Source organism: Phyllostomus hastatus, unplaced genomic scaffold (genome assembly GCF_019186645.2).
Source record: "Phyllostomus hastatus isolate PE091 unplaced genomic scaffold, TTU_PhHast_1.1 phas_contig_137, whole genome shotgun sequence".
Taxonomy (NCBI): domain Eukaryota; kingdom Metazoa; phylum Chordata; class Mammalia; order Chiroptera; family Phyllostomidae; genus Phyllostomus; species Phyllostomus hastatus.
The window spans coordinates 10,153,957-10,179,839 of record NW_025333583.1 but is presented as its reverse complement, the minus strand read 5'-3'; the positions used below and the strand labels follow the sequence as shown (position 1 = coordinate 10,179,839).

General features: G+C 54.5%; 1 protein-coding gene and 1 pseudogene across 1 annotated transcript; one reads left to right on the top strand and one right to left on the bottom strand.

The window, feature by feature from the left end:
• On the top strand, positions 1-25,883 carry IGFBP2 (insulin like growth factor binding protein 2). The gene is made up of 4 exons (XM_045855877.1): positions 1-477; positions 22,179-22,393; positions 23,355-23,495; positions 25,419-25,883. The coding sequence occupies exons 1-4, from the start codon at positions 105-107 to the stop codon at positions 25,551-25,553; spliced, it is 864 nt and encodes a 287-aa protein (XP_045711833.1). The 5' UTR covers positions 1-104; the 3' UTR covers positions 25,554-25,883.
• LOC123827724 lies at positions 498-17,418 on the bottom strand (annotated as a pseudogene).

Below are 25,883 nucleotides of genomic sequence, written 5' to 3'. Positions count from 1 at the left end.
CTGCAGCGGCTGGGGAGGAGAAAGCCCAGGAGGCGGCTCCTGAGCTCTCAAGGCAGTGCCACCTGCCCGCTCTCTTCGCTCCGGTCGCGCTCCCCATCGCCAGCATGCTGCCGAGACTGAGCGGCCCCGCGCTGCTGCTGCTCCTGCCGCCGCTGCTGCTGCTGCTGGACGCTGGCGTATGCGCCGAGGTGCTGTTCCGCTGCCCGCCCTGCACGCCGGATCGCCTGGCCTCCTGCCGGACCCCGTCGGCCGGGTCCGGGCGGCCCTGCGCCGAGCTGGTCCGGGAGCCGGGCTGCGGCTGCTGCTCCGTGTGCGCCCGTCTGGAGGGCGAGACGTGCGGCGTCTACACCCCACGCTGCGCCCAGGGGCTGCGCTGCTATCCCAACCCGGGCTCCGAGCTGCCCCTGCAGGCACTGGTCCAGGGCGCAGGCACTTGCGAGAAGCGCCGCGACTCCGACAATCCGGAACAGGCTGCAGGTACGGGCGGGCTGGGACGACTAGTTGGGAGAAACTTGGAGGGCGGGCAGCGCGGGGCCTGGCGGGCGGCTGTTCTGCGGGGAAGGCGTGTGCGGCAGGACCTCAGAGACGCTGTTAGCGGAACCTTGGCCAGCTTCGGGATACTGCTGGGAGGAGGACGCAAAAGTCAAGCCTGCGAGTGGGCTGGAGTTAGAGCGCGTGGAGGAGCCTGGCTACTTAAGGTGGGGATACATGGGGAGAGGGAAGACACCCCTGTCACCACGGTTTCCCCGGGTGGAACTTACCCTGACTTACAGTTCGGAGGGAGTGTTACTGGGGTGCAGCGGGTGGTCAGATCTGTGGGAGTAGGCACCGAAGGGTCTTGGGAAGGTCCTGGTGGAGGGCGCTGTGGGGGGGGGGCGGAGGTGGCGGGTGCTGGTGACACTGGGGACTGCTGGTGAAAAAAAAGGGGTGCAAGGAAAAGGCAGCGGCGCGTTGAGGGACTCTTTCCCTGGGATTGTGAGGTGAGAAGAAAGGACTCGTTGGTACCGGCAGGGTGGGCTGCTTAGGGAAAAAATAAAAACAGACGCCGCTGCTTTTTTTTTTTTTTTTAAACATAGAGGATGGAAAAGGATCTTGCTATTACGTGGGATGGAAAAATAAATAAAAGAGGGGTATTTGGGAGGCAAGGAAGAGACCCCAGGAGTTGAGTCAGTGTCACGCACGCTGGGTCGCCGGCTGCAGCAGTCCTGGGGCAGCCTCTGGGCCCCAGGACGGAAGCTGGAGATGCCTGGGCGCTGGACGCCGCTCCCCTGGCGGGACGAGGTGTATCCTCCTGCCCCATCTTAATTTGAGGGAACTCTTCCTATCCGACAGAATGGAGACCCTGAGATCCTTCGTAAGGGACCTTTATCCCCTCCTCCTCCCCCCCAAAGTTTTTTGAGGAACACAGCCAAACTGTAAGGACCTCACTTGTTTTTCGTATTGTTGTAAAATGACAAAAGCCTCCTGTCTCAGTGGTCTGGAGGAGGCTGTGATTGTTTTCTTTCCTCTTGGAGACAGGGGTGAAATGTGTCCGCTGCCTGCCGTTGTTTAAAAAGTGAGTCTGACCAAGTTTCTCAAACTTGGACGAAAAAAGGAAGGGAGAAAGAAAAGAAAAAGCGAGACCACTCTGGCTTCTCAGCTTCTGTGGTCATTGTACAGCCAACCCCCAGACGCCCCGACACCCCCTCTCTCTACCTGTTCATGTTTTTTCCCTGTTCTCCTTGAGAATGGAATTAAGGGTGCGAGTTGCCGTCTTTTTCTGTTTCTCCAGCACATTCTGACCTTGAGTACAGAGCAAGTTAGGGCTTCCTCGGAGCAGCAGACTCGGAGCGGGGACACCTCGAGTCCAGCGTTCTGCCTCCTGCTGGCTGCGCCCACCCCACCCCCAGCCTGCCTCCGAGTTAACCCTACCATCCTGCTTCTCCTAGAAAGTAGTGCTCAGGCTGCCAGTCCCTTAGCCCACGTCCCTCCCCCATCGCCCCCTGGAACCCTCTGGTCCACCAGGGAGACTCTGCGGTTTCCGAGCTGAACTCTGACACACTAAACATCTTCCTCAGCAGGGTGCACTTTTCAAAAGGCCTCCAGCTTCACAGGTCATTTGGATGTTGATGGTTTGTAATGAAGTACGTGGTATGCGGCCTTCCTAAATGTTTTACAACTTTTTTTTTTTACTCTTCATACCTCTCCCTGTGGGCCGGAAAACCAGCTGCCCTGCTTCCGGAACCCCAGCGGCAGGTTAGGGTCCTCAGAAGAGAACGTACTCAGAGGTTCCCCGTGCTCGCCGTCCTGGGGCCAGAAAGGGGGGTTGTCGGGGGAGCCTGGGGACAATGGGGCCAGTTCACGAGAAGAATGCCACTCAGGCTTTTCTTCCTGATTATGGGGCTTCGTTCCACCCGCTAGCCCCAGCTGCCTCCTGAGCTTTTGGCACTTCTCTCTTGTGCTCCTGACTGGTAAGAGGGAACAGCAAGGTGGGGTGGGGTGGAAGTTCAATGTGGAAGCCTAGTGAGCATATTGGAAAGCAGTGACCCCAAGCAGGGTGCCTGAGGCATGAGCAGGGTGGGGGGTGGGTGCAGTTGCACTGTGGAGAGAAGCCTGGGCTTTTGGGGTGTCAGGAGGGAAGAGGCAAGCTTTGAGGCTTCTGTGCAGAAGAGGGTCTTGGGCTGGAGCAGGGAGGGGGTGCTGCATGGAGATTGCTGGGGTCAAAATTGGGCGGGGGCAGGGACTGACCCAGGCCCAGAAGAGACCTTAGCACTGAGTAGTCCTGCCTCCTACTCCTCTCCTATCCCTTCTCCTCCCTGCTCTGAAGAGTGAGCCTCCACCCCTCCACCCCCCATCTCAGCCTGCATTCCTCTTTGAGCAGGTTGCTTTTGAGAATTTTAAACATACCCTCTCATTTCGAGGCAGCAAACCCCAGCAGTTCCGGCTTCACTGTTAGCTCTTTTGTCTTTGTTCCCAGGGCTCAGGGGCTGTGTCGCTGGCTTCCTGGGGATGGCTGGGATGCAGGGGGGTGGGGTGGGCACTTCGGCCGGTGCTAAACCCGCATCCCCTGGGGGTGGTGGGCTGGGACTTGTCGCCAGTTCCAAGAAACCCAGAAGTCAGCCTGGAGGTTGGAGTGGGTGGGTCTGGAAGAAAGATGAGAGGAAGACTGAGGTCTGCGTGTGAAGTGTGGACCTGCAAAGTGTGTGGCTGTGTCTGGTGGTGGAGTGGGCAGTAAGTGCCTAGAAATGTTGGGGAAGAGGATTTGGGCCAGTTTGGGTCTTTTCAGAATTCAGGGCCTCCCTGAGCAGTGTGCTGCTTCCTTCTCTGCCATGTGTAATGCCTGGGATTATGCAGGGGGGATGGGAGGGGGTCAGACAGAGCTGCCCAAGTGGTGTCTGGCCCGCTGCACATATAAAGGTACTATAGGACTGTGCAGTTATTCAAAGTGCCAGGGCAAGCAGGCAGGCCGGCAGGCGGGTAGGCTGGTGGGGTGCACAGGCTTTGCTTCTGCAGTTGCTGGGGGGAGGAGGAAGGGGGCAGAGGCAAGCACTGATTTACAGTGGTTCAGTGCAGTTTCAAAAAAAAAGGGGAGAAAAGCAATGGGACTTCTGGCTCAAAGTGCTGCTTTGCATCTTGTCTTGCATAAATTTGCATACTGAGTTCAAAGTCATAAAATAGACTTGGGGAATGAGTGGGACCCACTCTCACGGATAACTAGCACCACTATCTTCCGCTCCCTCCCCTTTTCTGGACAGAACATGCAGAACTCACGCTGCTAAGCTGCTTCCCCTGAGTCACCGCCCCATTGGAAGGACATGGGGGAGCTGAGGGCTGCTGCTTCTGGATCCCCTTTCTCGGAGACTCGGCATTTCCTTGACTCTGGAGACCTAGCAGGGGTGGCTCTGTGCAATCTGGCCATGGAGTGGGGCTCATCTGCAGGGTGTGGCTCCATAGGTCCTGAACCTGCTAGGCAGGCAGTGGCCTGGGGCTGTCATTCTGCTGGACGCCTGAGATTGGAGGAAGTTGCAGAATCAGGGTCTTTGCCTGCAGTCCCACTACCCACCTTACACCTTTGTCCAAAGTGTTCAAGGAAGGCAGTTCCCTTCGTGTGGTAACAATGACCCCATCCATTCCCTTGACTAGGTATTTCAGGAAGCTTTGAGAAAAAAAGCAAATCCTGTATAACAATATCAAAAGACTTTGCAAAAACAAAAACGGGGCTAAGGACCCTAAGTTAGAATAGGTGACAGAGTCTTGGGGGAAAGAAGGAGTCATCTGGTGTGGTCACATGAAGATCTATCTATGCAGTGGTTCTTGGCCAAATTGGACTACCGAGCTCCCTGGCGGGCAAAGGGAAAAGGAAGAGTTTACTTTAGCATTGAGCTTTAAAATAAAAATTTCAGGCAAATCAGTCCTTTGGATGACAGGGGGCAACATGGAAATTAGTTCTATAAACGTGCCCTTGGGTTGCCTGCAAGCAGAAGCATTTTCAGTCACCCACTGTCAAACATTTGAGGGCTTGTTTGAGAGCATCACTGTTCTCTAGCCAGTGTCAGGTTGGATTCTAGCTGGCTCTCAGATTAGGTGTTCTCTGCCATAGAAAACGGGACACACAACTCGTAAGTTTTGATATGAGGAAGTTCCGAAAATTCTTGGCTCTAAAGAAAGGCAGAATAGAAACTTCATTTTCAGTGGAGGGAGGTGGGTGGACGGTGGTGGCCGGGCAGGCCAGGGGCTGCTAACGGGAAGGAGCAGAAAATAAACAGGTTATGCCCACGTTTGGTTTGGTTGTTGGCTCTCTTCACGTTCTATAACACGGTACAAAGAAGTTATTGTTGTTATTATTTTTAAAGAGACTCCATATCCAGGGACTACATTTAGTTCCAATCTGTCCTCCGTGTCCCCAGCTGCCGTTTTCCTCCCCTGCTTTCTCCATCCCGTCTTCTCAATGGCCTCTTGACCCTCGTCTCCCACTGGGACCTGGTCTAGGTCACCTGGCTGGATGTGGAAAATGGCATGGAAAATGTATATGCCCCGGCCTTCCTGAGGGATCCAATTAGAGGGAGACCACATAGGTGATTGGAGACTGGAATGTTTGAAACAAATCTAATCCTTAAATGAGGCGGGTGGTTGGCAGGCAGTGCTGGGGCCAGCCTTGGTCGGTGGGGGGCATGGCCATTGCTCCCTAAAAGAGTGTTAGTCCTAGGGCTGCTTCTGCTGAAACCAAGGCTCAGAGGAGTGAGGTTATCCTTGCGATTCACCAGAGGAGCTGGTGATCTGGTTGGCAGGTATTCTGGGCCCCTCTGCGTCTCCTTGCTATCTCTGGCCAGCATTGTGCTGAGGTGGCAGGCGGCCGCCGGGAGATGGGTCGTCCTCCCCTCTGTCCTTATCCTGTTGTGAACCGGCTTCTTTGCCTGTTTTGTCTTCTGTCTACGACATCCCTGAGAGGGAGGCTTTTTGCCTCCATTTCATAGATGTGAACTTGGGCTTTGTCAAGGGACATTTTAGCTGGTAAGTAAAGTATGAGAGACTCACCTGGCTGGACACATGAGGGAGTGGAATGTTGGCAGAAGAAGCCTTTGGTCCTACCAGCCAGAAAGGTTTGTTCCTGGACACCTGGTGATGTAGGTTCACGTTCAGTTATTTGCGTTCCCTCTCCTCCTTTGAGATGCCCAAGTCCTGGGGCTTGGGGACTTCCATTCAGAGATGGAAGTGGCCAGGGTGCAGCAGACAGGAGAGACAGTGCGTCCCCGGGCAGGGCTTCTGGAGCCGAGAAGCAGAGGGCGCCAGGGGACTGAGCAGAGACGAAGGTGGAAGCAGCCTCGCCTCCACCGTCCGCAGACCTGGGTTCCAGTGCAGGCCTGTCTCTGGGCACCTGAGTGGTGATGGCGTGAGCGTAGGTCTTTTTTTCCCCATTTTAAAATTTCTATTTGAAACATTTATGCTTAGAGATAGTCACTTGCTTACCCCAACTTTTTTTTTTAACTTTTCCATTACAGATTACCTTCAATATTATGTCGTGTTGGCCTCAGGTGTGCGGCACAGTGGTGAGCCAGCCGCACACTGTGCGGTGTGCTCCCCCGTGTTTCCAGCACCCACCCGGCCCCGTACTTAGTTACCACAATGTCATTGACTGTATTGTGTCCCTCAGATGGGGTGCGTGTGAGGGCCACTGTGGTCATGGGGAGCAGCTTCTTGTACATGGTGTTGCCTTAGTCTTGGTGATGTCTCCTTTCCGGTCCTTAGCTAGCTGGCCTGAAGAAAGAAGGCAGAAAGGGCAGACACTATGTCAGGCAAGCTGCCCCTCTCCAAGGTTTTATTACCATGGTGTGTAGGAGCCTCATCAGAAATATATTTTCTCTGAGCCTCCGTGTCCACATCTGCAAATCAGGAATTGACAGAAGCAGCTCCATGCGGTTGTGCCCACACACATGTGTGCATGTGTGTGCGTGTGTAAAAAGAGAGAATGCATATAAAACTTAAGCATTTGGTTTTTTTCCTGTTTAGTAATAGGTCACTGATTTCTATCTCTTCACCTATAACATGGAAATGTCCATACCTCTGACCTACTTTCACAGGCGCTGGTGAAGCCCTTTGCAGAAAGGGTAAGGAAACTACTTTAAATGCAGTATGAACCCAGCTGGCAATAGACAATGGTCTGAAGTCAGCAGGCCGGTACCCTCAATGCATGAGTGAGGCAGTGCTCTTTGGGGGTGATGTTCTGATGTCTGGGACTGGCCATTCTTGGTATGGGGGCTTTACTCTGTTGTGCCTAGATGGGGGTGTAGGACTGGGGGTCAGAGGGGGCCCCAGAGTTGGGGTACTGGATACTTGTGCTGGTGGCCCTGTGGCTCACAGGGGACAAAGGGCTGAGTCCTGCCTGCCTTCACCTGGCCAGCCAACCTGTAAGACCCAGCCCTCCAGCTGCGTGTGTTAGGAGGACTGGAGGATTGCTGAGGCCACATCTTGAGTAAGAAGCCCCTTCCTCCATGGGTGACTCTCCACGGGAAACCTGCGGGGACCCGGACTTCAGAACAGTGGGGTCCTGCTCGGACGCAGCCGGCCCTAACACACTTAGGACACGGGGCGTGTGCGAGGGGGAACTTTTTTTTTGAGTTGTCAGAACCAGCAAAGACCCCATGGTGCCCGTTTCCTGCTTCAGGAAAATGGGCTTTCAGATCCATCCTGTCTGAGCCGAGGGAGCCAGAAAGTTGAACGTGATCCTGGCAAAGAAGCTGGATGTTCCATCCAAAAAAAGTGACGTTTCCTTGCTGTGGGCCTCCAGAGTTTACCTCACTCTTAGCGGGGAGCAGCATTGCCTTTCCCGGGGCGGGGGGGTGGGGTGGGGGCGGTGAAGAGTCTCCACAGGCGCGCTGGAGTTTTTCCTGGTGCCTGATTGCATCTGTGGTCCCAGGGAGCCCTTGGAGTGACAGCCCGTCTGCGCACAGCGGCGACTGTTCTCAGGCATCGGATGCAGCTGAGGCCTCAGGAAGCAGAGCAGATGGGTGCTCGAGCCTTCATGGTCAGCACAGGCTTGCGGGGAGACCCGGGGCAGTGGGTCAAAGCACAGGATTTGCCGCTGGGAAGCTGGGGTGGCTGGCCCCTTTAGACTCTGGGCCTCCCTGGTGTGCGCGGTGGGGCAGCAAAGCCCATGCTACAGGTGGGTAGTCAGTACAGAGAAATTCTTGCCTTTCAGGTTCCAGAGTAACTGCCCCCGCCCTCACCTCACCTCCACTATGAGTAGAGTGTATGGACTGTGGGCGATTTTTTCTTTCTGCTGGAAAACGGACCCTCCCCCTATGCCTCTCTGCCTACTTGGCTCCTAACCCTCGACCCACTCCTGCTCCTTCACAAAGCCAGGGAAGATCTGGGCTGGCGCAGCTCCTGCGTGTCAGTCAGCATGCAGGGGGAAACCTTGCTTAGAAAGCTGCTCCTCCGGAAAGAAATACAAAGTGGACTGTAGTCAGGAATTGCTTCCCTTCCCCCTACCCCCCCCCCTTTTTTTTTGCAGCGGGGGAGGGGAACTTTTGGCAGCCCTTTGGCCCCTTCTGGCCGCCGGCCCCACATCTCTTCCTGGCTTTGGGGAGGCGAGCGGGAGTGAAGGTTGGGGAGTAGGGGGCAGGGGCTGGCAGGCCTCCAGCTGCTGGGCAGGAGAACTGGCCCACAGGCTCTGATTAAGTTGGCCCGAGAAGAGCCTGGGGAGGTTTCTAATTAGTGGACGGGTGTAGGTGTGTCAGCCTGTGTTCATTCAAGGAACTGAGCTCCCGGGAGCCAGGAGGCCGAGGAGGGGAGGGCACTGAGCCCAGGAAGGCCTTGGTGATGTGGGCAGGTGGGGGTGGAGGCGAGGCCAGAGGGGGATGCTCCACGTGGTCCCATCCTGACAGGACTTGAAGAGATGGGGACCTTCCGGCTGGAGGGGTCCGAGTCGGATTGTGGGGGTGCAGTGAGCAAAGGGGCAACCTCAAAGGGTAAACGATGAAACAACGGTAACGAAAACTGTTTTATTTTTTCCAGGACACTGTCCATCTCTACCAAAGTGCCTGTAGGGTTTTTTTGTTTGTTTGTTTGTTTGGTTGGTTTTTAGTTTTCATCTCTGTTTTAGTCCCAGGATTCTCCCCACTTGACAGGTAAAGGAATTAGGGCTGCATTCGTGTTCAAACGCCAAGGCAAGCACAGACCGTAATGGATGGCCCAGAATGGAGTCCGGCTCTCCAGCTCCTCATTCCAGGGCTCCAGTCCATCAGACACACGCATGCAAAGAAGCAGTGAATTATATACTGCTGCTTGGAAAAGCTCCTTTTCCCTGGGAGGTAGTAATTAAGGCATAACTTCTCAAAAATGTTCCTTTATGCAACTTCCCAGGAAACTTCTTTCAGGTCTATTGTCTTGACTTCTGGGTGGTGGTGCCAAGTTGCCTCTGGAGGGTGACCTTGCTTTTCTAAGTGCCTGAGGCCAAGATAAAATGCAAATGGAAATTCTTTTGTGCCCTGCCCCAGTCATTGCCTGATAAGGCTGGGTAGTTTCTATAGCAACAGTGGCAGGGGGCGGGTGGGGCAGGAGAAAGCTGGGTGGGGGTGGGATGGGCTGACTAGATCCTAAGGGCTTTTGAGGTGGGTAAGGGACAGCCTCCTTCCCGGGAAGGTGGGGGTACTCTGGAGATGGGGTGGGGGCGCAGTGAGGGGGAACCGAAGAACGGAAGTGCTGGGGTTAAAAGGCCTGGTTGAGAGTCTTTCTTGAGGAGATGCCAGTCACCAGATGCTGTTGGGGGTGGGTAAGTGCTGTGAGGCTAAACACCCCGGGCTTGGTTTTTGGCTCTGCCATTGCCTACGTGACTTTGTACAAGTGGCCTCAGACCCCATGGCTTCTTTGTCGTGTGTGAGAGGGGATAAGAAATTATCAACCTCGTGTGATTGATATTAAAGCAAAGTTATGTACACAAACCACTCAACACGGAAACTGGGTGTTGGTGCCTTGGGTAGTCAGATGTGTCCATGCGGGTTCTGGTCCCCTCCTTCCTTCTCCCCCTGGTCTGGGCACCCAAGGTAGGAGGCGAATGGCAAATGCCTGGTTTCAGATGTTTTCTGATTGTCCAAGTTTACTGAGAAGAGATATTTAAGAATCCTGTTCGGGCGCGGCTTACCTGGACGGCCGCCCTTTGCTTGCAAGTCCGGACTGAAGTCGGAGGGGGGGAGTTCTCCAGTGGGCAGACGTGGCCTTTGCCCTGGTCAGTCGTCACGGTTCTCCCGGCCGCGGCCGTGGCCCACGTGTGCCCCAGAGGCGAGGAGTCTCACCTGGCTCTGCTGGTTGTCTCTGGTCCAGTTTGCTGCCTCCAAACCAGGAGAGGATAACCAGGGGAGACAGCTGATGGAACGCAGCATTATATCAGACAAAATTAGTGAACTTTTAGTTGAAGCAAAAGAAAAGCATGGTGACCCATTTAAAGATACTTATTTATATTCAGGACGCTTCTTGTGCTGGTTTGAGACTGTGGCCGGCAATCCTGGGCATCTCTGCAGGTTTTTAGTGTTTTTTTTTTCTTTTTTCTTTTTATCCTCGGAGTTCAGTTTGTCAGTATCTGAGAACAGTCTTATTGGCATGGAGAACAGGTGGCCGGAAGAGGAAGGGTGGGAGCGGAGAGATGAGTAGGGCCCAGCCTTTATTCCTCTGTGAGAGCTGGTTTGCTGGGTCACGTCATTGAAACTGAGCGGAGGGACAGTCACTTGTGTCCCAGCAGAGGGAAGTGTCCTTCCTGCCCCAGCCCTTGCTTCCGTTGGCTAGCTGCATTTCTGTACTCCTAACCACTTCTGCTGCTCTGGGGCCTCGATGGTACGGGCAATGGCCAGGAATGTGAGACAAAGAAGTGATACAATGTGAGACTCCAGGTGGGAGGTGGTGAGATGCTCTCTGGATAGTCCGCTTTCCCAGTGTCTTGAGCACATTCGTGTGCCAGCTCTGAGACTAACTACACGAAAAAGCAGCTGTTGGTACCACCTGTGACACATGCTTTTTGACCCTCGAGGGGAGCAGGAAAAGTGCTGGAAAAAGTCGAATACTGTCTAAAAAGAAACCAAATAAGTGGAGATGCATATAAAAAGCTAATGCAAACAAATGGGTGGCTCCTTCTGCCACCTTTCAGCCAGGACGTCTGTGCACTTCGTCACTTGCTTTGGTTCTTTCCCCTGAAACTCTCGGGTGGCTTCTGACCTGGATCGCTCTTGTCTCAGTGTAAGGCTGCTTTCTCGCTTGTCCTCCAGGAACCCAATGGGTGTCTCCCTTCTATTGGGCAAGACTGGCCCTTGGGTGCCCCCACCAGTCGGCCCCTGTGGGCACCCCAGAGCCCTTCTGTGCTGCACCAGGAAGAGCCTGTCCCTCTGTTTTCCATTCTTTGGCCTGGCCTCTTGATTCCTTCATCTTCCCCTCCTTGACCTCGTGACTGTGTTCCGTTGTCTTCAGTCTTTCCTCTGACTCATTTCCCAGTTCTTCGTGCCACACGGACCTGACCAGGAGCCATGTTCCGGGTCTGACTGGCAGCACCGGCCTCTGAGGGTACAGCCAAGTTGGCCATGTTACTGTTGTTGGGTCTTCTTCCAGTCAGTGGGGTGCCAAGTGCACCCCAAGGTTACTAGTACACCTTGACAAGGAGGGTGAGGAATGGATGGAGTGAGAGGTGACTTTTTAAAAGCAAATGATAAAGAATGCAGAAAAGTACCAAGAGTAGTATAATAACACCAATTTACCACCCAGAACTGGGAGTGGTTGATATTTTCTCATATTTGTTTCAAGGGGTTTTTTTTTATTCATTCAAATATTTCTTGAACAGTTAGGGAGATATAAAGGCATTTAATACACTGTCAGAGAGGTGAGGCAAATGAACAAATAGAAAAGTCCGCTGAATCACAGCATTCAAAAGAAAATGCGATCAGAGACCGAGGGTGCCTCCAGCCCAGAAGGGGGCGTGGGTGAGCGGTCCATGGGGACAGGGGACTGAGATGAAGACAGAAGGCACCCCCTGGACTGCTGACGGTCCTCAGGAAGGACTAGGTTTGTGGCTCCTCTCCCTCTTTCCTCCTCTGTGGGCTTTGTTCCTCACTTGTGCCCAGGATGTGCAATGCACTTTTTCTGTACCTGCTTGCAATTTCGCTTCAATGTCTCCTACAGAATGAGGTCCTTTCGGTGTTTCAGGAGTTTTTTTCTGTTATTTGAAGGACTCCTGACCTTTTGATTTTTGTATTGATGGTTTTTCCATTCTGGTTTGATGTTTGTGCATTTTTGGCCGGAGTGTCTCGTTAGATCTCTTCACTGGAGCTTTTTCCTCAGTTTCCTCATCCTCAAAATTGTCATCATTGTCATCCTCTTCCTCTTCATCTTCATCATCATCATCGTCCCCCTCAGCAGCAAGTTTTACTTTCTTCTGCGGACACTTGCTATACCACTTCCAGGGGCAGAAGGCTTTCCAGACACACTTAGGAGTTTCACCTCCTCCTCCTCATCTCCTGACCCTGCGTCTTCCTGCACAGTGACGAAGGGCTGTCCACTGATACACACAGGCCCTGAACCACACTTCGACCGGAAGAGCACTAGTGGTGTTATTTCAAAGCCACCAGTGGCAACCGTTGCTGTACGGACATTTTCAGAGTTGCCAGTGTCACTTAAGGTGGACTGCCTTTGTGGTTCATGGCCTCTGCTTCAACATGGCACTGTTCATCTTTTGTAACAGCCCCTGAACTGACCATTTGTAAAGACCATGGGCGCTCATTTTCATCACTGTCCACCTTAAAGAGATGATCTTTGTTGGCTTTTGGTTCACAGCCGTCCTGGAGGCTGGGAGTCCAAGATCAGCGGGCCGGCGTGGTCAGGTGAGGGCTGTCCCCCCGGGCTGCAGACTGCCTGGTTGTCTCCTCACAGGGTGGGAGGGGCTCTTCATGTCTTTTTGTTTTTAAAGATTTTTAAAAAAGATTTTATTTACTTATATTTAGAGAGGGAAGGGAGGGAGAAAGAGAGAGAGAGGGAAACATCAATGTGAGGTTGCTGGGGGCCATGGCCTGCAACCCAGGCATGTGCCCTGACTGGGAATCGAACTTGTGACACTTTGGTTCGAAGCCCGCACTCAATCCACTGAGCTACGCTAGCCAGGGCCATGTCTTATTTTTTAAAGCTTCCCCTGATGGGCCTCCCTACCAGCCTCCTGTTTGCTGTCCCTTCTCCCCAGAGGTGACCACCCACGTGCATTCTTTAATGTTTCTCTTTCTTATCTAAACAGATTTGGTAATGGGTGGGCCTTGTTAGGCTTGTTCTCTGAAAGCAAATTGCAAATGTACATAAAAACTTCCATTCGGCAGCTTTTCTTCCCTGTCAGCCTCAGGTTTTTGAGATCGATTCATGTTGAGTGGATCGCAGGAGTGAGCACAGGTCAGAGTTGTCCTTTCTAACTGCTGTATATCATTCCAGCATATTATTCTACAGATTTACGTATCCGCTCACCTACTGAGGGATGTTTGCTTCCAGTTGCTGGTAGTTTTTTTTATCAGTGTGAATAATGCTGTGGTGGACACTGTGGTGTGTGTGCCCTTGCACACACGTCGCAGAGAAGCAGAATTGCTGGATCAGGCACATTCTCCCGCTCCCACAGCCCCTGGTCCAAGTTTGCATCAAAGGAAGCGCTACATTCATTCCCTTGGGCCTTCGGCAGATAGGTCGCCTTGCTGGGTGCATGGATGGCTTTAGTTGAACCGGAGGAGAAGTGTTTGGGGATTGTGGAAAGGAGAAAGCCGACAGTGCTGTTTGCCATCTTGGTATCAATTTCTCTGGCTCTTCAAGGGCAGCCTGGCTCACAGAGTCCCAGAGGACCTTGGCTGAATTTGAGCTTGTTTTTGTTTTTTCAAACTGTCTGCCTTAGCCCTGACCCTCCTCAGGCCTCTGTGATTCCAGGAATGACCCTAGTGTTTATAGAGCAGCGCTTTGAGAGTGCTTAGGCAGCGAGGCCCTGGAGGGGCTGTGGTGCCGTTTCTGCTCACTCAGGAGACGGCAACGTGCGGGCTCACTCCAGAAACTGCCACGAGGCCTGGCCAAGAAAGCCTCCCCCGTGTGCATCCAAGCACGCGTGTGTCTGTTTGTGAACCCATGCGTTGAGTGGGAAGAGCTTACTCAACCGCACCTTCACATAGTGGACACGTGAAGCTGTATCTCTTGAAAAGAAGAGGCATCTTTTTCCCATCGCCAAGAAGTTCTTCAAGAAACTGAGTCAGGAGAGAGGACCACATAGGGATAGGGCCCTAGAAATGCCCAAGCTTGAAGGGGATTGTTAAAAATACAGATCCTTTGACCTTTGTCCAGACTGCTGTCTTTGAACTTCTGGGGCTGGAGTTCAGGATGTTATTTTTAGAGAGCTTTTCAGTTGGTTTCCAGTGAACAGCTATGTTTGCGAACCAGTCACCTGGTCGAACTCCCCTGATTTACAGATGAGCACACTGAAGCTTACACATCTGAGCTTCCTGCTGGCCTCGCTCAGAGCCTGGGGCCGTAGCATCAGGATCAGGGCCTTGGGCCTCCAGGCCAGCGCCGATCTTCCTGCCACCCTAGAACCAGCTGGCCAAGGCTTTTGAGTCCAAGAGCTGGTGTTCCAAAGGAAACTTAGGAAGGATTCAGGGTGCCTTGGCAGGCAGTCGGCTCTCTGCCCTGTATGATGGCGGGGGCCTCTGTCTACTGGCCATTCCACTCCGAGTTCACTGAGCTCTTCAACACTTGGCTGGGTGACAGGCCTGTCATAGCTGCGGTACAGAGAGATGATCCCCAGATGGGAAAGGCCAGTTCCTGTCCTTATGTGGTGTGACCTGGAGGACTTGGGAATCGGAAAGGTCTGAAGAAGGCTGCCTGTGGCCATTGCCTCCCACGAGGGGAATTCAGAGAGAAGGAGCCACCTTTTTTTGTTTGAAAACAATGCTGAGGGGCCACTGGTCTGTTCCCACATGATTTCTCCAGATCATGGTGGCATCTGAGAGATGCCAGGTTTGCTTAGCTGGCTCCCTTGCGGGGAGCAGGGGCTCAGAGTGGGAGAGAAGGGGAAGGGAGTTTGGGAGGAAGCTGGCTGTCGGCAGGGGGTGGATGGACCGAGCTGGAGAGCGCAGTGAAGTAAGCTGGGCTGTGTCCTTGGTGCCAGCCGGCCCCTATGTGCACGCACTGTTTATGCCCCGCCACCTGCTGCCTCTGACCTTCTGAAAACCAGGTGTCACTCACCCAGAGACACTGAGGACCTCAGGTTCAACTTTAGCGGAAAAATAACAAATAGGCCCCCCTGCCCACCCATTTCTGACTTCTGCCTCCCTTTCCACCTCCCAGCGTGGCCCTAAATATCCGCCCAGCCTCCTGGTGGGCTGTGTCATTGAACATAGTGGCCACACGCGAGAAAGAGTTAGGTGACCACAGTCAGCCGTCCAAAGAGCCTGGCTTCAAATTCTCTCCAACAAAAGCCGTTTCCCTTGAGTGTCGGTGAGTTTACTTTGAGCCCTGTCCCCACTGTGCATGCACGGCAGTTGTGAGCCACCACCCGCCCCCTGCCTCCCAGACTCTTTCCCTCCTTCCCCCCTTCCTTTCCTCTAAATTCTGTCCACAAAGTTAATTTAGGCAAATCCATACTTGCCCAAAGACTTCCATCAAATGGCAGAGATTTAGCAACATACAGGATTTATATCATCAGTAAAATCAGGGTTTAGAAGAAATAAGCAAATAGGCAGAACTCTCTTATAGCTTTTTTCCTCATTCATTCGGTCATTTTACAGAGCCCATACCACCCCCCACGGCCCGCCCACCCGCTGTCTGTCAAATATAGCTTTCCTTTACCCATCCAAGAAATAGCGTACTTCTCCTAAAGCTTGATTGTTTCCACATTGAGAGTTTGGGTGATAATCATTTTGCATCCTATTTAAGTAGCAGCCTTCACTTTATGTAGGATTTATTATTCCCATTTTCCAGACTTGAGAAATAAGAGCTCAGGAAAGTTACAGGGTTTGGCCAGAATGACCGTTGGTGTATAAGTGGCCAAACCAGGACTGGAATTCCGGGCTCTTGACTCGTAGAGCTCTTGGCGCCATTGGGTTTGTTAATGGATGTCCACCGCCATGGGCGTCGATAGAGAAGTTGTCCCGCAGGGAGGAAGAGAATGATAGTTTCATTCTTTTGCTCCACATACGTTAAGGGTAAGTGCTTTCTTTGGGAGAAATCACCAAGGAAGGCTGGGACCAGGAAGGCAGCCAGCACGCTCCTGGCCTATCAGCTGGAACCCATTGGCGAAGGGCTGTTGCCTGTTGAAGGAGATAAATCCATTGGAGGGAATGGGAGATGCGTGGCTGGATTAGGTCATCTCTCTGGTGCCCCCAGCTCTTGGATTTCCAAGCAACCGTGAGATAGACTAAGGAGGAGGTTAGAAGATGACCAGGGTTTTTTTCAGAAGAAAGGAGACGCATTAACTTGTTGTGAAGATGCGTGGTGGTTCTGGAAAAAGGCCCCCCTTTCTCACCAGGCTGGAACAGGGACGGATGCCTTACACTCTAAGCAGGAAGGACCCTGAGGTGTCTCCTTTAGGTCAGGAGTCGCCAGCCCTCCGATGGAGCACAGAGGTCAGAGTGTCGCATGAGGAGAAAATGAAGTTTCATGAGTGCAAGGATCTGCTGGACACAAGAGTTTTCATTCACTGAGGAAGGTTGTCAGGCTACAATGAAAAAGATCACAGCTGGGGGTGGGGAGGGCTAGGCTGAAATGAAGTAATAAAACCAGGGTAAGATGTGAGTGCATGGAAGTACACCAAGCTCTTGAACCTGGAGTGTCAGCTCCCAGCTGCCCTGCTCAGCTAGATTAGCAAAGCTGGGTCAGAGGATGATGTGGGGACCACATGCCACTTGGGAAGCATCTGGTGGTGGCAGAGAGGTCGTGTGTGCTCCTGTACACCCCGATGGTGGTCCTTCCGGGTTTGCTGTCTATAAAATGGGACCCTTTGTCCATTTCCTGTCATCCCACCACCCTTTCAGGATGGGACTCCTGCCAGCTCTCCCTGCCCTCCCCAGAGGAGACTGGTGCTCTCCACTCTCCTCTGATGTCTTTGGAAAAGCTTGACCTTCTGCATATAACCAAGAAGCGCCCTGCTTCAGCATCAACCCATTTCCTGGGTCTCTACGCAGAGAACAGCTAATGCTTCCTAATCTTCAGGAACATCTCTTCCCAGGCCTTGGAGGTCCCCAGCGGTCATCTCCAAGCCCGAAGCCTTTTCCAGCTATGTGATTTGGCTTTAAGCACTGTGACTTGGAGTGACTTTTGTACTGCATCCCACGGAGCTGCATACATAAGCGGTTGCTTAATAAATATTATTCTGAACCTAACTCTCTTAGGCAGAAAAAATGCATCTTGGTATTTTTGTCCTGAGGGTAAATTCCATCTCTAGCTGGAGTTCTACATCTGGAATGTTCCCCTGAGGATGGCTTCTGTCACCTCATGTGACAGATGTGTGGGAGGGACGCGCCAATGTGCGATCAGGCCCTGTCTGACTGAGTGTGAGGGGCTGTGGGGGTCCTCCCTCCCCTGGAGGGGGGGAGGGAGGAAGCCACTGACCGTCTGCTGGAATCCCCCTGGCCATCGATGGGAGGTGGCTGCTGTTTGTCCGTTTGCACGGTGCAGATGGGCAACGGAGGCACCGAGAGCCTAAGCCACGTATCGAGCGCAGCACAGCTACGGGGTGAGGCGGGGATCCAGTCAGGGGTGAGACTCGGGAGCCTGAAGTCTTGCACCTCTTTGGTGGGGGATAGTAACGGTCAAGGAGCCAAGGCTTCTCCCAGCCGACAGCCCTGTCTGACCTCCACCCCATGAATGACTTCCTTCCCCTGCCCGGGGCTTTACTTTGGCACGTGGAGTGCCAGCAACCCAGGCCCGTGGGTTTCCTCACCTGATGGGCATGCTCGTGGCAGTGACGACATCAATAAAGGAGTGGAATGAAATGCATCTTTGAATCCGGGTGGCCTCCATGTGGGTGGACAAACTGACCTTCACCTCAGACAGGTCGGGGGCATCTCGGGACAGGAAGCCAGCTTCTCCTGGAAGAAGCCTGCCTGAGAAACCCCCGTCTCCTGTGCCTGGATCGGAGCTTCGTTACTAACTTTTGGGGGCCCCTTCCTCGGTCAAAAAAATATTCTAAAATCCTATTTTATGACTGGGCCTTATAACTGGGAAGCTATCAGTCTTTGTACAGTACGTTAAGACAGCTTCTGGGACCTCATTTTTCCTTCTGCTTTTACAAGAAGTCGAGACATTTTGCTAGACCCCTCGGCACAGAGCCTGCCGTGCCAGGGGAAGGAGCGCCCGGCCCAGCCCGGAGCCCGCAGGCCCGGCTCCCACTCGTCCCTGTGCCTCTCTTTTCCGTCCGACCTGTGTCCAGGGCTTGTGGAGGGCCTCGCCTTGCTCTGAGCACTGACCTCTAGGGCTCGGCCGAGGAGGGCACCTTGGGCTCCGTCAGGGGTACGTGTGTCCATGGGAGAGCTCAGAGAAGAGGGGGCAGCAGGCCGGGCCCTCTGGGGTGCCCGGGGGAGGTCCCACCCACACCAAGAAGGCAGATGGGTGGGCCAGGGCTGAAGCGGCGGGGTCCCGGCTGCGGGTGGGGAGCAGAGTGGAGCCCAGATCTGCTCCGTGTGGGGCCTGGGGTCTGCAGCCCTGGGCTGGAACATTTTTAGGCCTCCGGATGAAGTTGAACTCCTCCACAGTGGTTATTCACCTGGGCAGTTTTTCCTCCCAGGGGCCGCGGGACAGCGTAGGGAGACGTTTTCGATTGTTACAACGAGGGAGGGTGCTGCTGGAGCATGGTGGGTACAGGCCCAGGAGGCTGCTCAGTGTCCTGCAATGCACAGGGCAGCCCCTGTGAAGAGTCATCTGGCCCCAGCATCAGTAGTGATGGGTCGGGAGACCCTGGTCCAGAGGGTGTTCCAGGCATTGGGTTCAGGCGAGTGGAGCCTCCCCTTCTTCAACCAGAGAATGTGTGATCACAGCCACAGTGAAGACCAGCAGTCCTCACTGGGCCTGGGGGCGGGCAGGCAAGCCTCCCCCGCAAAAGAGAGGAGCCAGGTGTGCTTCTGAGAGTCACAGGTTTCTGAGAGCAGAGTGGATGGTTCCAGAAATGGTGGCAGTGTGTTGTACCAGCCGAGTCCCAGAGCCGTGTCTTGTCTGATTTCCACATGAGCAGAACACAAGGTCTCGAGTGCTGCATGTGGTGTTGAGGTCTCTGGAAATTCTCTTTGCCACTGTCGGCAGGAAGCCAGCTGGTCAGGGGGCCGTGAGGATGGGGTCGTGCCAAGGGTGGCCTCAGGTACAGGGGTTCGGGCAACCAGGAGGTTCCCACTGGATCCTGGGTGGTTCCAGTGCAGAGTGGAGAAAGGATTTTCTGGGTACCTGCCTGTCCTCATTCTGTGATCCCTGGGCCAGCGCCTGCAGGGATGGGGACAGGAAGCCTGAGACTGTCACACCAGGTCCAGTGCAGAGAAGGCTGTGAATGGCAGGGGAACTGAGATGGTGGGAATGGGGTGGACCACCCCCCTTACTTGTGCCAACAACTGGCTTGTGATTTAAAGATTAGTGTGAAGGAGGGGAGTTACTGAGTCAGACCATCATACTTATTTTCCAAGTTGTTCTCAGACTCACCCAAGCCTCTGTCCCCCAGCCTCCTGCCCTCCACCTCTGTTATCTGAAGGGAGAAGGGGGACAGTCTTCTTTGCGGTTGGCCCCACCTGCCTCACCAGCCCCAGAGGACACCCCTGTGCAGACCCAGTGGGGCAGAGAAAGCCTGTGCAGCCAGGCAGGGCTCCTCCGTGTCTCCATGCCGGTGGGCAGCTGAGCACAGGAACCGTGACCACTCCTGTGGCCTCTGGATTTCTGCCGTTCTAGCTGCGGGGAGCCGAGAGGGGAGGGCGCGGTGGGAGAGGAAAGTTGGGATGGATTGATGGGCCTGGTTGATTGGGAGGGAACAGGACTCACGCCCGGTTTGGTGGCAATTGCTTCAAACCAGCCTTCCCCTGCGTGTGGTGTTGGGACTTTTGGAACAGGATTTAGTCTGTGCTTGGTTTGTGTATGGTAAAACCCAGGCTACCCAGAGCCCCTGGGGAAATAGCCATTCTAAAGAGAAAAGTTTTCCAGGTTTCAGGGGACTTATTTAAATATTTCAATTTTTATTTTTCTAAAGTTTAATGATTTTGGTGTAGAAATCTTTTTTTTTTTAATGTTGAATTTTTTAGCATGTTAACCCCTTTCCCATTTTGGACACTATTACAAGGTCATCGTCATCATCATCATCATCATCATCATCATCACGACTCTGGTTGGGGGCTACACAGTATGGACATCCTCAGGGTCACGATGGGTGCAGAGTTGTTGGCTATGCCCTAGATGTCCCTGAAGTTCTTACGTTTCTTTTTTTTAAGTGTGGGTGTGTCCCCTTTCCTCCCTGCCATCTGATACTTCTTGCCTCCATCTGCGTGCCTTGCTTTTTTCCCTCCTTTTAATTTTGTTGATTTTATTCTGCGGTGGCCTCAGAAACGGGGCTGTGGCTGGGAACCGTCGGGCCTGGCACCCACTCGTTCCCCCGAGTCTTGTGAGGGAGGCACCCCCACACCCCCTCCCGATGAGGCACGACGTGGTGATGGCTCTTCTGCTGCTCAGAGGCTTATCCTCTGCTTCCCGGACTTGGTCGGGTTCCACATTGTGTAGGCAGCGAGAATTGAGGCCGTTGTCCTCTTCATCATCATCACCGTCATCATCATCATCGTCGTCGTCAATGTGGTCTCTACCACCAACCTGACGTAGAGCCACTGTGTTCCAGGCCGTAGCTTAACTTCTTTATCAATAACACAGGCTCAACCGTTCCGAGAAGTAGGAACTGTTGTTATCTATGAATGCATGGTCAAGAAAACAGGCATGGTGAGGTTCTGCGCAGGAGAAATGCTGCTGGTACAGACAGTGGCAGGGCTGGCTTGTCACCCGAGGGTGCCCACTTCCCTAGCGCATCTAGTCTGGAGGTAATGGGCCAGCCTGGAAAGGAATCTGTGGGAGCTGGTGGGCTCCGACCCGGCATCGGGCCCTGAGCAGAGGAACGAGGTGGGAGCCAACCTCTACTGGACGTTCTGTGTGCTGGTGCCTGGTCCCTGGAATCAAGTGCCAGCTCCCCCTGGCACGGAGGCAGGCCCCATCCCTTAGCTCGTGAGCGAGTGGATGCCACCACCCACAACAACCTTGTCCTTTACACGAAGGGGCTGGCTCCTCCCACCACCCACAACACTGCCCCAGGCAGTGCCCACCTGAGCCCCCCACACTGTGCCTGAATTCTAAAGGGACTGCCCCACACTGGGAACTTAGCCTGAAACCTGTGTGTAGAGACACTTCAAGAGCCACTCAGTTGTGTTTGGGGCTGTGAGTTTCTGAAGGTGTGTAGAAAGGGAAGAGGAAATGTGCTCACTCTGCACCCCCGGGTCTTGTTGGGACCTGCGGGGTGGCTGCTCTGGGCGGGTTGGTCTGAGGCCATGTTTACTCTGCTGTGTTTACAAGGGGCCGTTTGAATCCCTGCCCTCTTAGCGTTCAGGGGACTTGTCTCCCCGGTTCCCACCCGTGCACAGCATTCTGATCTTCTGGCTCATGGCCGTCTGGACGTGCCTGAGCCAGTGGGAGACCTCAGGAGCTGGGGGCTGCTCTCAGGCCCCCCCCCACCCCCGAGCTGTGCACACAATAGGAGTGCACACTTTTCCCTTGTTATTGACTTACTGATGGTTTTAGAAGGTCAAAGGAGCTCTGACCAGTGTGGCTCAGTGAGTTGGGCATCATTTTTCAAAGGGAAAGGTCACTGGTTCGATTCCCATTAGGGCATATGCCTGGGTTGTGGGTTCAGTCCCCAGTTGAGGTACGTGCGAGAGGCAACCAATTGATGTTTCTCTCAGTCTATTTCTCCCTCCTTTCCCTGCTCTCTAAAAATAAATAAGTAAATATTAGAAGAGACTTCATGGGTGTTCTTGGGCCAAATGTCTAGATGTGATAAGATGAAACTTCGAAGTTGAACAGGTCACCATTCCCGTTCTTGGGGTTCCTGGTGTCCTAGGGTTGTCAGTGGGATGCATAGCAGCCGTGGGGACAAGTCTGGTCACCGGGGTAGTGCTGCAGTGGCCGAAGGGGAACTCGAGAAGGGGCAGACGGGCAAATGAAGCGTCACAGCAGGGGGTGCTGGGAACTGTAGGTTCTGGTGGCGACGTGCCTCCCCACCTTCTTCATGTTTTAAAATTTCACCCAACCCATGCCTTTTCAGACCACGAATGATGAGTCCCTTAAACTGCGGGTTAGTGGCGGGCGACGCTGGGAGGTCCTCCTAGGGGGAGAGTGAAGGACCCCAGAAGGGACTTACTCCCATTGCAGGGTGAGGGCCTGCAGGCAGACAGAGTCACCCTCTGCTCCTCTGCTCAGCTCCCCACTCCTGGGATGGAGGCAGAATGAGCAGGCGCCCCAGGCAGGCATCTAAGGGGGGGTGCAGACAGGGCCCCCTAAGAGCTGCCGTGAAACTGACACTGCCAAGCCACGCATGTCACCCCCAGGATTGCTTAGATGCTAGTTGTCTCCGTCGTCCTCCCTATCAGAGGCCCAGACAGTCCCTGGAGGGCCCATCTCTCTGGAATTCCTTCGCTTCTTCCCCACAGACAATGGCGATGACCGTGCTGAGGTGGATGACCACGGGGACGGGACCGTCCTGGGAGGTGGAGGCAGTGCTGGCCGGAAGGCCTTCACGTCAGGCATGAAGGAGATGGCCGTGTTACGGGAGAAGGTCACTGACCAGCAGCGCCAGATGGGCAAAGGTGGCAAGCATCAACCCGGCGCCGAGGACTCCAAGAAGCTTCGGCCGCCGTCTGCCAGGGTCAGAGGGGGTCGGGTCCAGCTGGAGGGGGGTGGGAGGACACGCGGAGGGAGTCTTACAGTGGGGGAGGGCACCCCCCCCATAGGATGCACGTGAAGGCAAAGCACTTTCCGGGTTTGCCCTCAACATATTCAGTGACCTGGAGGCCAAACAGACAATGAGCATCTCTTCTGGGGGTCCGCAGTGTCTCTGGCTGCGAAGTGCACTGGACATTTGGTTTCTTGCAGTGCTTTCCTTCCATGGCCTCCGAGTTTCTGCTCGGCTTTGGAACCAGGCGCTAGCCATGGAGACGGAGCCACTGATGCTGCCCACTCGGGCTGCGATGCGCTCCCCCTCCTTGGCTTCCCCTCTTCCTCTCCCCAGCCTGCCTCCGCTGTCTTGGGTCTTGGCCCCAGCTGGGTTTATGGAAGAGAGTGGAGCTTGGGCCATGTGGCCGGGGTAGGGATATCCAGAGACAACCACTTGAATTCAGGATTTGCAAGTGGATTCTGTCTTGACCCCTGAAAGCCATCAGCACAGCAAGGAGAGGAGTGAAAACTCGCAGCCATATGACCTTCTTCTGGGGGGGGGGGGCACACTGACAGGGTAGTGAGCCCACTGGGCTGGGGGTCAGAAGTCCCTCGTTCCACCAGCTACTGTTTTTTAAAGGTAGCCCCTTAAAAAATATTTTAATTAATTTACTGTTTGAGAGAAGGGAAGGGAAGGAGAAGGAGGGAGAGAAACATTGATGTGCGAGAGAAACATCGATTGGCTGCCTCTTGCACACCTCCAATCGGGGACCTGGCCGGCAGCCCAGGCCTGTGCCCTGACCAGGAAGCAAACCAGCAACCTTTCCATCCCACCTTTGGGTTTGTGGGACGATGCCTAGCCCACTGACCCACACCAGTCAGGGCTGAGTTCTCCCTGGGGTTGTTCCCACGGCCACTCTCCCAGCATTCTCTGTGCCTGTCTGTGCCCACAGACCCCCTGCCAGCAGGAACTGGACCAGGTCCTGGAGCGGATCTCCACCATGCGCCTTCCGGATGAGCGGGGCCCTCTGGAGCACCTCTATTCCTTGCACATCCCCAACTGTGACAAGAACGGCCTGTACAACCTCAAACAGGTGAGAGGGGATCTACCTGGGCCCCTGGGATGTGTTGTTCCTGCCCCGCCCACCCGTAACCGCCAGAGGTCTGAGAGCTGCATGCTGGGGAGCTAGGCTTCCCTTCCTGGCTGCAAGCCTGGCAGGGGCTGATTCCACTGGCCCAGCCACCCGCCAGTGGGGGCGGTTGGTGCCCAGGTTGGGAGGGAGCCTCCTGGAGAAGAGATGGGGGCTGACACCAACTAGTGCGTCTCGGCCTTCACTGAGCGTTAGAATCACCTGGAGCTCATCCCCAAGGCTGACCCCCAGAGACTGCCATTCAGAAGGTTGGGTGGGACCAAGTGTTGGCATTTCCAGCATGCTCCCAGGGCATGCTGATGGCCCCTGGGCCACGCTTCCAGAATCACTGATTTAAACCACTGACCAGCTGCTCTGGGTTCCCAGGATCTCAGGGGAGGGAGGATCTGAGAAGCAGAGAAAGGCCACTTAAAATAGTTGTAGAAGACGCTACTGGAACAGCACCATAAGGCCACTAGAGAGCATGAGGGAAGTGTAAGTGAACCACCCAGAAACCACCCCCCCAACTCTGTTCCAGTGCCTTCTGATCATCAGTGTGTACGGGCACTATTTCCCTTTAACAGCATCAGTGTTTTCACACGGCCACGTGGAGTTTGCAGTGATGGTTGGCTGTTCAGTGCTGGTCACTTGTCTTTTGAGCAGCCCACCCCTCACCTCCTCCCACTCGTTGGCTGCATCGGAGGGCAAGCGTATGCAAATAAATGCCTTTCACTTAAAGCGGAGCGAGGGCCTGGGAGGGAGAAAGGGGCGAGGAGTGTGGGTCCCCCGACATCCTGTTTTCAGGCAGCGGCTGCACATGGGAACCCGTGGGGCGGCTTTAACTGTCACGGATGCCAGGGCTGCACCCGGGGAGTTTCAGTTTATGAGTCCGGGCGGTTGCCGGGCACTGGGATTTTCAGAGTTCCCCTGGTGGGCCCAGCGGGCGGTCAGGGTGGAGGTAGAAGGTGGGCTTGCGGAGCCGGAGGTGGGGGGCGGGGCTCTGCTGATCCTGGGGCAGAGGTGTCTCTCTTCCCCACGTCCTTCACAGCGCACCTTGCCCCTCTTGATGTACGTCTAGCAGTAAAGGCTGTTTGTGCACGTGCCCTCTGAACATAAGCCAGCTACCTTATTTGGAGCTCAAAAGGGGAAATAGTGATCTTTTCTAATACAGACAAACCAGCAGACCAACAGCATGGGCTGTGTGCCGTATCACACGGGTAACTAAAGGGGTTTGCGAGAGTCATTTGTTTATGCGTAGAGCAGGCACCTGGGAGGGGTGGGCATCTCAGCTCTGGCTCTTCCTGTCTGTGGGACACTGGGCAGGTTACTAAAGCCACCTACCTGTGCTGCTGTGTCACCCTCTATAAAGTGGTGACAGAATGGGAATTCCCAAGGTGGCCGCGAGGGTTAAAGGAATGTGAGTGTTAGATATAAATTGTAACCAAGCGGCATATAGATTGCTCACATAGTGCCTGGCCCATGGTAACACCTGTGCTAGTGTTGGCTTTTACCATTACGTGCATTTTTCGTCTCATGCTGTGACTGAACTCCAGTGTGCCCGGTCCCCACTGGCTGGGACCCCCTGCAGCTGGCGGCTGAGTCTTTTCATCTTCGGGCACCTCCACAGCGGGTGCACATCAGAGTGTGTGTGGTCCCTGGCCAGCAGCTTCAGGGTTAACTGTGCCCAGTTCCAGGCTCACCCCTGACCCACTGACGGGAATCTGACTTTTAGCAAGTTCCCCTGGCACACGTTTAGGGCTGAGAGGCGCCGCCCTGCAGCCCTGGCTCAGTGCGCGGGGCGCTGCTCAGGAAACGCTTGGGTTGATGGCGGAACGAAAGCAGGCAGCTGCCGGGTGGCTTCCACGGTCTCTTCTTCTCTCCCTCCAGTGCAAGATGGCTGTGAATGGGCAGCGCGGGGAGTGCTGGTGTGTGAACCCCAACACCGGGAAGCTGCTTCAGGGATCCCCGACAGTCCGTGGGGACCCGGAGTGCCATCGCTTCTACAATGAGCGGATGCAGTAAACCACAGCTGGCCGGTGCCTGGCACCCCCCCACCACCTCTCCAAACATGGGCAGGGAGAGGAGAGAGCTTGTGTGGTGGGCGGGGGAGGATTTCCCAGGAGTTCTGACACATGTATTTATATTTGGAAAGAGACCAGCACCGAGCTCCGCACACCCGCCGCCTTGCCCCTCCCCGCGGGAGAGGCCACACCCCCCTTCTGGAGTCCCTGCTGGGAGGGAGGGGTGCATGCAGATGCAGAGGCAGGGCTGGGGTCCAGGTTTGGGAGGGGGAAAAAGAAATTTTATTTTTAAACCCCTGTGTCTCTTTTGCTTAAAATTAAAGAAAGGAAA

What these genes read in the sequence shown, in the direction of transcription:
- IGFBP2 (XM_045855877.1), top strand. Translation starts at nt 105, where the DNA reads ATGCTGCCGAGACTGAGCGGCCCCGCGCTGCTGCTGCTCCTGCCGCCG. An exon ending in TTCGGCCGCCGTCTGCCAGG is followed by an intron (nt 22,394 to 23,354) that starts GTCAGAGGGGGT and finishes CTGTGCCCACAG; the next exon opens with ACCCCCTGCCAGCAGGAACT. An exon ending in GCCTGTACAACCTCAAACAG is followed by an intron (nt 23,496 to 25,418) that starts GTGAGAGGGGAT and finishes CTCTCCCTCCAG; the next exon opens with TGCAAGATGGCTGTGAATGG.